The 12,694-nt window shown below is 33.1% G+C and overlaps 1 protein-coding gene across 1 annotated transcript; it reads left to right on the forward strand.

The window, feature by feature from the left end:
* Nucleotides 1-766: 766 nt before the first annotated feature.
* On the forward strand, nucleotides 767-1,486 carry LOC145163342 (glutathione S-transferase T2-like). The gene has a single exon (XM_079082180.1). It carries the CDS (start codon nucleotides 767-769, stop codon nucleotides 1,484-1,486), a length of 720 nt encoding a protein of 239 aa, XP_078938306.1.
* The last annotated feature ends 11,208 nt before the right edge of the window (nucleotides 1,487-12,694 follow it).

Consider the following 12,694-nt stretch of genomic DNA (forward strand, 5'->3'; position numbering starts at 1 on the left):
GGACGGAGTGGGAGCGGAGAACGGTCGCGGGGAGGTTCCCGCCCGGGGGAACACCACACCGTCGGTGCGGGGAAGGATGGTGCGGGAATGGGTGAGGGAAACCTCTCCCGCGTTCTCTCTCCTGCTGTGATTGGATGTTATTATTTTTTTTATTATTTTTTTGAAATGCAACCGTTATTCAACGGTAAATATATATATATATATATATATATATATATATATATATATATATATATATATATATATATATATATATATATATATATATATATTTGGCTGCAACGGCTAAGTGGATTTAAATCCATTTTTTTTAAACCTTTTTACACACCTATAAATACATAACTATTTACCATCAAACAAAATTCACACAAACCCTCTACTCTCTCTAATTTCTTCTCAAAAAAAAAAAATGAATCCCGACAATCAAACCCCAACTTCCGATCGAAGGAAAAAAAAAAGCCATGCTTCGAGTATAAACATCCATTCTCGAAACATTTTTGCTATCGATTCATCACCACAAGGAGTTTATCGCCCCCAACTCAATGCTCCCATTCAATCACCACTACAATTCCAATACCAAAATGTTGGACAATATTACCCGATGCAAGTTCCAAATGTTCCGCCACAAATGTTTTCAAACTTTGTTGTGTTTCCGGATCAACAATCGTCAAATCAACCTCAACCTCAAACCCAAACTCAAACTCAAACCCAAACCCACCAACAACGCCAACTTGTCGACGAGTTGGATGACTCGGAAGAATAAGAGATGGTTCCCGAAACTCAACCCACACCACCCCCACAAAGACGTAAAGGGAAAAAACTAGCGCGCGAGGGTGTCGCACAACCGGGAAGACAAAAGCCGACTGCATGGCTTCCACACGAAGAGCTAGTTTTGGTCAAATCTTGGGCTGACATTTCTGAAGATTCGATTCAAGGAAACGCACAACCGGGAGACCATTTTTGGATTCACATTTTAGAACGGTTTCAAGAGGAGCTAGAAAAAGGTGACGACTACCGTACGAAACATCAACTGAATTCGAAGTTTCGAGAAATAGCAAAGGGGGTTTCAAAAATAAACGGGTTATACAACAACCTAAAAACCCAACGAAAAAGCGGCCAAGGGGACGAACAAATACTTCAAGAAGCTTTGCAGTTTTACCTTGAAGATGTCGGAAAACCATTCAAGTGGCACGATTGTTGGAAATTATTGGTTCGATGTCCTAGGTGGAAAAAATACGAGCAAGATTTTATTTTTGGAGTCCAACAATCAAAGCGAACGAAAACGTGCTCTAGTGGTTACTCAACCTCCTCCGATGCTCGGGTCAGTCTATATTTAAATCAGGATGACGAACTCGAGCTAGAAGAAATTGTCCGCCCAATGGGTAGGGACAAAGCGAAGAGAAAGGGAAAAGGGACTTCTTCGGGTGCATCTGATTTCAGTGTGGACATTGACGAAATGTGGAAAATAACATCGTCGTTTGATTGATATAATCTTAATTTCTCCGAACGTTTGGCTTTCGACAAAGAAAAAGAAGAAACAAGGAAAAAGGAGCGGGCGGAGAGACAAGAAATGGAGGATATGAAGTTTTTGATGGAAAACATCAATCATCTCTCGGGACCGGCTCTCGATCTCGTGATGAAGAAGAGAGAAAAAATTATGAAAAAATATTTTCCGTAGGTCGTTGTTGGTTTGTTTGATTTTTAGTTTGTGTTTTTTTTTTTTTAAATTTTCTAGTTTTTTTAGGTTTAATGTAAGTTTTATTTTAATTAATGAAATGCTTTTTATTTTTAATTAAATTTTATGTTTAGTATTAATTTAAAAATTATAAATCATAAAAAAAACTTATTTAAAATTAAAAAAAAAGGTGAGGGAAGAGCTTCTCACCAATTCCTTAGGTTTTAGATGAGGGAAAGAAATATGAGGGAAATGGGGTATGGCCCACAAAAAGTGAAGGAAACTTCATTCCCATTCCCTCCGGTCTTATGATTTTAATGATTATTTTTTACTAGACCGATTATTTTGGCTAAAAATTACAAACTCACTAAACAATTTAACTAAATTTATAATTTTCTCTAAACTTTATGATTTTCTAATTATTTTGTATTGTTTTTTTTTATTTAAATAGAGAAACTAAATCAAAGATAGCGGCCTTGATGTTGATACATGGTAGAAGTTAAATTTATGAAAACTTAGATCTTCCAATGGGCCAATGTAAGTTATAACTTTTAATGCATGAGGTGCAACTCAATATACACTATCGGATTTAGCTTGAAGTTTCATAAATTTTTAAAAGTGCATTAACAATTTGATACACTGATTTTCAATGATAGTTAGGTCGTTTGGATGTGACTAATATTACGTATTTAATCTTTTATAACGAGATAATCATTGTTCGAATATTTAATGTTTTTGAATTATGTTTAAAAGAATAAATATACAAATATTAGTATATGACATAAAAGTTAACTTTATCGTGATTAAAAAAAGGGAACCAATTTAAAATCACACGATAAAGGAGCGAGAAAAAAAAAAAAAACGTTCATAAGAAAATAGGTTTAATCAAAATCAATCTAGTTTCGGATCGATCTACTGCCAGTTTGACATTTTAGCCTTCAAAACCGTAACATGACCAGTTTGAACCCAGTTATTGGGTCTACGATGACTCTTTCAATTTTTATCAATCACTTCTTTAACTTATTGTTTATATTCGGCTTGAATTCTCCAAAAATCTTTTCTAAACTTAAAAGTAAAACGTTGTTTTGATCAATTCCCCCAGAACACCTTAAGTAATATTGTAATAACAAATAGATTGATGTTTGTTTATAGACACATTTCTGATCAATCATGCGTATTTTTTTGAATTCTAACATCGAATCAAATTCGATAAAAAGAACACAGCTACGAGTTTTGGTTCCAGTTCGGTTACAGATATGTTAGATAGGTTTGGCTTTTTCTGACCAAAAATCGATTTCAAGCATATCCGGTTTTTCACCAAAATCCGTTAGATATCAAACTAAAAAATCCGGTTTGGGAATGGGTTGGGCACCTCAAGCATTTTTTTAAACCCATAGCCTAATAGTCCACTTATTTGATTGGGCCATGGCTACTTGCTTTTGGCCCATGGTGCTTCACATTCATTTATTCTGCTTCACATTCATTTATTTGATTGGGCCATGGCTACTTGCTTTTGGCCCAAAATTTCAAACTAAAATCACTTATACGCTTATTGCTACACTGCGCCAATATTTCTCATATTGATATTTGGACTAATATTATATAGAAAAGCCTTAAATATTTTTAAGGTTTAATTGGAAAAAACTCTAATATTTTTTTTATTATTGTTATGACTATAACTTTCTCGTAGAATTATCGCTCTAGCCCACTTAACGAATTTCATGGTTAACTTGGTTAAATTTTTTGCAAAATCAGTCCTAAAAAGTTCAAATTTGGTCCCTGAGGTTTACAAAAAATTACACCACATGGTTTTTTAACTTTATTTTTTGTTTTTGGTATACTTTATTAAATTTCGGTTTTTTTATAAATTTATATACATTTTTTATTTTCTTTTTTTATATATACTTTATTTATTTTCATTTTTTAACTTTATTTTTCAATAATTTGATTTTTTTTACCCTTTTACGTTTTGTTTCTATTTTATTAGTGAATATATAGAGTATATTAGAAAAAAATTCTTTTTTTTTAGTTATTTTCATTTTTTCATCTTTTTTATTTTTATTTTATTTTTTTTCTTATTTGTTTTCCAATTATTTGTTTTTATTTTATTTTTTGTATTTTTAACTTTTTATTGACTTTTTTCAAAAAATATAAAATGTATTAATATATTAGAGTATATTAAAGTTTGATAATTTATAGTTTTTTTAAACTTTTTATTTTTATTCAAGTAAATAAAATAGTTATGTTTATATTTGTAATTTCGGTCCAACTTATTTTTTTTTTCTTTAGTGCTATTATATTTATGTAACAAAAAAATGAAAATTAAAAAAAAATAGCTTGTTTATTGAGAATTAGTTTTTCAATGTGTTATATAACTTGCAAATTAAATCATATTTATATATGTGATATCAATAGTTTAAACTCAAGATAATAATTTTCAATTTGATAATAGACTAAAAGAAAGAAAAAAAATAATAGTCTGGTCTCTTATAGTAATTTATACATAAATAACTAAAATAGAAAAAATAGAAAACAAAAGGTAAAAAAGTAAAAAAAATCAAAATTGTTGAAAAATAGTGTTAAAAATGAAAATAAATAAAGTATATAAAAAAAGAAAATAAAAAATGTATATATATTTAAAAAATCTGAAAACAAATAAAGTATACGAAAAACAAAAAATAAAATTAAAAAACCATGTGGTGTAATTTTTTGCAAACCTCATGGACCAAATTTGAACTTTTTAGGACTGATTTTGCAAAAAAGTTAACCAAGTTAACCATGAAACTCGTTAAATGGGCTAGAGTGATAATTCTGCGAGAAAGTTGTGGCCATAACAATAATAAAAAAATATTAGGGCTTTTTCCAATTAAACGTTAAAAATTTAGGGCTTTTATAATATTAGTCCTTGATATTACAATAAAAATGGTAATTTGAACTCTATATATCAAACCCATCTAAAAACCATCTAAAAATGTGTCACGTAAAGATGATTACGGAACAAAAATAATATTTTAAATATACTTTATAATTGTTATTTGGTAGTGTTTAATGGATTTGGTTTCACTTGCAAGATCATATATTTGTATATGGTTTTTCTAATAAAATTTTTAATTTATTTTTCAAAATATTCAATCCTTGTCAGTCGCGGAGCTTCAATCTTTCATTTTTTTTTTGGGGGGGGGGGGGAGAGGAAATATAATTTGTGTAAAAATTGGTGAACAGGGGGTCATAGTCAAAGTTTTATATTTTTTGGCCTAATATGTATAAAACTAAAGTATAAGGACTATTTCTGCCAAAAAAATTAGGGGGGGGGGGGGCACATGTCACGGGATGACTCGCTCACCGTGTGCCACTTAGTGTAACTTCGACTAAGTCAGGCTACAACACTTCCTAGAGATGTATAAACGATTAAGTAAGCAAGAGAATAAGGCTTTCAAGTTTCTACAAACGAAAGAAAACTTCAATTATAAGAGCTCGAGAGAATACAAGGAAACTTTCCGATGGATTGGAGCAAATGAGCTCCTCCCTATTTATACTTGTCTTCCCCCCCCCCCCCCCCCCCAGGGAAGTTTCTAGATATTACTACATAGTTCTATATTCTCACTACTAGAAAACAGCCCTTTAATGACGTGCAAACAATGACACGCAACGATTTGTGATACACATTTTCTGCGTGCCCTAAAAAATATGTCAGCTTTCCAAAATTTCAAGAATAGAGGACACGCATTTGTGCGTGCCTTAAAATTAGTGTCCAACAAAAAAATTACAAACACGGGAGGACACTTTTATCTTAAACGCTTGTCCTCTAAAAACGTCGCTTTATAATTTTTACTCAAACGCGCGTTTCTTATCACAAAATCGCAGGGACAACTTCTAGGGCTTTTTTGAAGAAGACTCAAAGCACTCATTCGACTCTCTTCTCTCCCCCCCCCCCCTGTCTCTCTATTTTGTTCTCTGATATCTCTCTTCCATCCATGCCTCCGTCTCCTTCGTTCATCCACATCCACTGCCTCCAACCCTCAACGTCGGACCAACAAAGAAGACAAATAAATACATGCCCTAATTTCCAGTGGCAGACCTATCTTGGAGCCACAGGTAGCGTGTTCTACGCTACAAAATCAACTTAGATATTTGTAAAATTTGATGATGCAGAGGTTCCACTGCAAGATTTTCGAGATGCTACTCCTTAGATGTTGCGGAGTCAAAGAGAGATGGAGAATCAGACGTCTACTAAGACAAATCAGTTGGTGGGCAGTGGACATCGTGTTAACTTCTGGAAGTAGAAACCACAGAAAATACTCTAAATTTGTGTGATTTTATTTCGATTCTAACCCTAATTTGTGTATATGCAAGAGCGAGATACAATGAATCCTCTTATTTGGAACGAAGTTGCTGCAATCTCTGGTAAGTTTGTTGGTGTTCTTGACAATCCAAGATTTTAGTTCGTTTCTAACCCTAGTTTTTGTTGCAATCCAAGATTTTATTAAATCCCGGTTGAATTAGTGCATATTAAATACTCAATTTTGATTTTTTTTTTTCTGAAAACATGATGCATTACTAACCTGCGGTTTCGCCTGAGGATTTCAAGGAGGTTAGATACTCAATTAATCTTTTTCTTTATTGGTTTTTTGTTTTTTTTATGGACAAGCTCATTTATATTTAATGTTTTTTTTTTTTTTTTTTTTGCAGATATAGATTAAATTTTTTAGGATTTACATGCATGTGCCTAATGTGATTAAGTTGGCTAATGAAATGTCCAGAGACTTCAAATTGCTATATGAAAATGAGGTTCGTTTTAATTTCATACTTTCTTATTTTATTTTATTTTCATTGTGTTAAAAGATTTAGATTGGAAGGTTATTGTTAATGCAGGTAGCGACTATGTTTAAAAAATTTCATGAACTTTGCATAAACATAAATCATATTGAAGAAATAGATAAGGAGCTTGTAAAACTTTTAACTCTAACTGAAATACCCAAAATACCGTGGGAAACTAGAATATACAAGTTATGTGGGTTTAAAAGAGTTGATACAAAAGTATTTTTGTGTGATATGTAAATGCAAAGTGTCACACATACTGTTTGATTCACCTTCTTTTTGGAATCCTTGAAGGTGGCTGTTTTGTCTTACATGTGTTCCTCAGAAGGTCAATGAATCAGAAGGTCTTCAAAATATTTTACAGTTTATGAACAAACAAGTCATTTTTTGTATATAGTGAATGTTTTTGAAGGGAAAAGAGTATTCAGAATTAGTTGCAGATAAGATGATTTTATTCTCTCTTTCTTTAATTATGTCTAGATAAATTGTTATAGAAAAGCTTTCTGAACCACCATCGTCATCCACTATTTCCTCTACTTGTTCTGTTGCAACATGACTAGACCATTTCTTTACTTCACCACCTTCATCCATCACCACCACCACCACCACCAACATGGAATGAGGTTTTGATTTTCCATATTTGTTTCTGTTGAGTCAAAGAAAATCTGTAATTTGTTATTTAGGTAAGGCATCCAAATATATTATTGTTTTTCCATAGTACCGAGGCTGAGATATTTGATGGGTTGTAAAGGTTGTTATCTATATTGTCCATGAACATGTTATGCCATGGCATAAAAGATCAGGGAATTGGGATTAGAAGGTATAAAATGTACACATGCTCATTTTTCAAATGGATTCTTTGTTCGTTATTATTATTATTTTTTGTGCTCTCATGTCCTAAAATTAGTTCATAATCACTCTTTTTAATTATTTAATGTCTCTATTATTCAAGCTTCCCAACTTAGTTTGGATTATCATATAATAGTGTTGTTTATGTTCTAATGTTATACTATTTTTTGATACCAGGAATGAATATTATGCTTGGGGCCTGCATCGCATAGCTAAAGCTGTGAGCTTCCTTAAGATGATTGCAATCTTGTAAGTATTGCCACCATGTTTTTGATTGGATGTTGCATTCTTTTGATGTTTTTTTGTATGTATTTGATTCAGGGGCATGGTAATGTTTGTTTGGAAAGTGAGGTGGCTACTCCAACTTTGGATTGGAAGTTGCATGCTTTTGATGCTCTTTCTGAGTTTGATGGGAATAATGAATTCTCTATTTGACCAGTGCTAGTATGCCTCCTCCATTATATTGCCTTTCTCTAATGGAATCTTATATAACATTAATTTAATCTTGTCACACAACTTTTTTTTTTTTTTTTTTTTGCAGAATGTAAGGCAAGTGGGTAGGGTTTTCCCTCCACATGTGGCAAGCAAGTAATGTCCTATAATTCTATCAATATCTCATCTATACAACATTTCTTTGAAATATTTTTATGATTTTTTATGTGTCAAATTGGGTGTAAAGCATGTTAAGGGAATGTTGTAATATGGTCCACCTGGCACTGGGAAGACTCTAATGGCTTGTTAAATTTGAAAGATGTTACATGGAAGAGACCCAAAGGTACTTTACCTTATGCATGTATTTACCTTTTGTCTTACACAAAAAACATATTGGAAATAAAAATATTATTAATTTGACTTCTTTATTTTGGTTGATTCCACAAATTAGACTGTCACTAGAGATGGCAAAAAAACCCGTACCCGATGGGTACCCGAAACCCGAACCCGAATTGGCCGGGTAAATCCCCGAATTGATTGGGGATGGGTATGGGTACGGGTATTACCTGAATGCAAAAAACGGGGATGGTTCTACCTATCGGGTACCCATACCCGTACCCGAAACTGTACCCGATGGGTACCCGAAATATATATATATATATATATATATATATATATATATATATAATTCATTTATGTTATATTTTTAATCAATTCAAAAATGTTATACGTAATTTAAATTGTGAAAGTTAAAATTCATTTACGTCAAGTGTAAATTCAATCAACCTTCTGTCAAGTGTAAATTCATTTATGTTATATTTTTAATCAATTCAAAAATCTTGTAATGCGTCGCCGACTCACCTCACTGTGAATTATGAAACTAAGTCAAATAGTCAATAGGGATTTTTTTATTCCTTAATCAAACTTGTAATTCGCTATGGTAAAGATTGACTCAGGGAGTGAACAACCTTCAACACCAATTGGTTCTACAAATTTTGATGTTGAACCTGATAATACAAGTCCAAATGTTCCTTCCTTTGAAGAAGCACTTCAATCAGATGAGGTAAATCCTCCAAACAAAAGACAAAAAAAACATTGCTTGGGATCAATTTGTTATTATTTCTATTTGTTTTTAATTTACTAATTTTTTTTGTTCTATTTAGATGAAGGTGTGCAATTTACCTCGGATAATCGTGCAACTATTTTTGATGATTTCGACATGGATAGTGAAACTTGATGGTAATAATGAAACAATTTTTTCATGGTTATAATCGATTAAATTAAAGTTTTTTGTTTCATACATTTGTTTATACTTTGTCTTTGTTTTGTTGGTAGGTGAATATATGATAAATGATGGTTCAATGCGAAAGTTGGAATTGGAATTTGGTGAACTTTATTGTTATTGTTTGGATGATAGGCGATGTTTGACTACTTTTTGGATGACTTTTTATGTTTATGTTTTTTTTAGTTGCAAAAAAGTAGTTTAATTTGTAAACTTGAATGTTATTGTTCATTTTTGAATACATTCGATGATTGAAGTGCTTTATATTATTTTTTGTTTGTTAATATATAGCTATGACTTATTTTTTCATAAACTTTCAAAACCTTATAATGGGGAAAATTCCCCGATTACCCGCTGGGGATCCCCGTTCCCCATTGGGGATGGGGATGGGGATGGATTTTTAATCCCCGATGGGGATGGGTTCGGGTATGGGTATGGGGATGGGGAACATGAAACCCGATATACCCGTACCCATTGCCATCCCTAACTGTCACACGCTGCAAGAGATGTTGGAGCCCTTAGAGAAGCTAAGGACAAACTGGAGAAGTGAGTTGAAGAGCTGACATGGAGATTAGACTTTGAAAAGAATTTGAGGGTATATATTTTTATATTTCTCGTATCTAATTAGTTTGTAAATTTTTGTTACAACTTCTATTGATTTGTTTTATCTTTCCATGGAACGATTATTTGTATGACATTAAATTTTATGCAATGGATTGTATTTTTTGTATATGATATTTTATTTTCTATTATGAGACATTAAGTAAAAATTTAATTTGAAAAGTAGTAAATCTATAAATAATATTTTTTTAAACATTTAAAATTATGATACGCAAAAATGTGTGCCATCTTCATTTATGACATGGCCTTTCTTGACAGGGGATTTAATGATACGCAATGCGACTCGTAAATGTGCGTCGTAAGGTTACGACACGCAAATGCGTGTCATCTTCCTTTATGACAGGGCCTTCCTTGATACGCAATGTGTGTCGTAAATGCGCGTCGTAAATGTGCGTCGTAATTGCGCGTCGTAAATAGACGACGCGCAAAAACGTGTCGTCTCTCGTTATGACAGGGCCTTCCTTGACACGCATTTGCGCGACGTCTGAGCGTTTTACGACACGCATTGCGCGTCGTAAAAGGCTGTTTTTGTAGTAGTGTCTTGACTAATCTAGACTATTCTACCAAGTTACATATATTTACAAGTCTTCATGAAATGTTCTAAATCATTCTTCGATGTCCTAGAGAAATCTAGGACGTTCCAGGGTCTAATGTGCTATACTTGTAAGTTCTCCCATTTTCTCGAGTACTCCGGAAGAGTCTAGAATCTCGATCGTGACACCCTCCCCCACCTAAGTTCTTGACGACCTCGTCAAGTCTTAGATATGTACTCCTCGATCTTTCTTCGGAACTGCCACAGATCTTGTTCCCGTTCCCAACTAGACTCACTATCGGGTAGTCCCTTCCATCGAACATAATATTCTGTCCAATTGGGTGAGCCTCATTTACGAACCGTTCTATCTGCTAAGATTTTGTCCACCTCCTTGTCATACGAGACTATGTTTGCTACTGGGGCTTTCTTTAGAAGATCGAACGTCATTTGACACTTCTCAGTCCATTCCCACGAAACTTTCTTTTTTAGAAGGTCGGAGAGGGGAGTGGCTTTAGCTGAGTATTCGGATATAAATCTTCGATAGTAGTTTATAAGGCCTAAGAACGATCGTAGTTCAGAAACGTTCTTTGGCGGCTCCCATTCTTGGATTGCTCGTATCTTGTTACTATCCATATGGATCTTCCCATCAACGATCTTATGCCCTAGGAACGTTACTTCTGGTTCGGCAAAGGAGCACTTTTCTATCTTTATGTATAGTTGGTTTTCCCTGAGTACTTGGAAGACTAATCGCAAGTGTTCAACATGCTCTTCTAACGACTCTGAGTAAACTACTATGTCGTCCAACCAATTACACCACCACAAATTTGTCCAATAATGGGTGGAATTGTTGGATATAGTGTCTAAGTCCATAACTTGATTTGGTATGTACTTGACCCGACCCGGCATGGTCCATTTGGGTTGCATGGCATTGCAATACTTGGATAGACTAAATGAGAGAATAAGGCACTTATGATTATTAATATATTATAAGTTCTAATATATTAATAATAGTATTATTTAATTAGTATTGATCAAGTATTAATCTAGTATTAATTTGGTGATCAAAGTGAGACTAATTAAATATATAGGGTTGATTATGACAATCATTAATTCTTTTATGGTGGATTAATGATCCATGGTTTATGGGTTTGGTTATAACCATATGGAGCTCCATGGATAGTCCATGGGAGTTACAAACCCATGGGTCATGAGAAATCAAGAGTCATGACAATTAAGGGCATTCATGTGTAAACCCTAATTGTGACAACACTATAAAAGGAACCCTATGGCTAGCAAAATGGTGACCTAGTAGACCTAGTGTTACTAGAGAGGGCATAACCGATTTTGAGTGCTAGAAGTATTCTCTCAAGTTATTCCAAGTCTTGTGGCGTTGTGTGAAGCATTTGAGGCACAACATTTGGGGTGCTAGGCTCACAAAGTCTTGAAGGAATCCAAGCAACAACAAGGTATGTATTTCTACTAGTTTTTATGTTTTATGTAATCCCCATGCCATGCAAGTTAGGAAATAACCTTGAAAAAGAAATTTGCATGTATATAGAGAAAACATATATTCAAGGTTATTAGGGTTGCATGTACACTTAGGAAGTGTTAGAATGCTCAAAACCCATCAGTGGTATCAGAGCCTAGGATTGTTTTCTGTATACTTGATGCAAAACTACTAAAAAAATCGAAAATTCTGCATTCTGACGACTGGACTCGCCGAGTCCATGGGGAGGACTCGCCGAGTCCATGAACAAATTCATTCTACTCGCCGAGTAGAATAGTGCACTCGGCGAGTAGGAGCGTGCTGGGCAGTTTTTTCGAGTTTTGTTGCTGGAAATGGATTAAGATCATTATCCCAATCTGTTTTGGACTTGTAAAATCTGTTTTTCAAAATGATAATGATTATGTTAACCCATTTTACATGACTTTTATCAATTTTCAAGTATTGTATATGTTTATATGATTTTCTTGAAATTGTTTGATATGAATATTTGTTCTTATGAGTTTTTAGAAGATCATAGGAATTTTGTGTAACTTACATGCTTGTTTAATTCATGATCTTAATGCTAATGATGGTGTCCATAACTTGTCCTCAAGTTATGGATAACCAAAAGTCACTTCTTTTAATTATGATTAAAGAACTAAAGAGGTTTCATAAAATGAAGAGTCTTCATTTTATGAACCATTAAAACTCATAAGTTACAAATTGAAGAGACTTGGAATAGTTTCAATTCTTGCCCTCAAGTTTTGGAATTTGAAAAGCCTTACACTTTAATTCCAAATTGAACTCTTAGAATTTTTTAAAGGTAAAATTCAAGCTTTATGGACTTCATTAAATTAATTAAAGTGTTTAATTAAAAGAGTTAATAATTCCATAAAGACATGGTTTAAGTTTAATTAAATTAAGTATAGTTTAATTAATAGATTAAACCACCAAGTATTTTTAAATGTTTAAAATACACCCTTATACTATTATTATAAT

The sequence above is a fragment of the Lactuca virosa genome, chromosome 3 (genome assembly GCF_052849685.1).
Source record: "Lactuca virosa cultivar CGN04683 chromosome 3, Lactuca_virosa_CGN04683_v6, whole genome shotgun sequence".
NCBI lineage: Eukaryota > Viridiplantae > Streptophyta > Magnoliopsida > Asterales > Asteraceae > Lactuca > Lactuca virosa.

Bases quoted from the DNA above. Each gene is read 5' to 3' on its own strand.
- LOC145163342 (XM_079082180.1), top strand. From the start codon at position 767: ATGGTTCCCGAAACTCAACCCACACCACCCCCACAAAGACGTAAAGGG.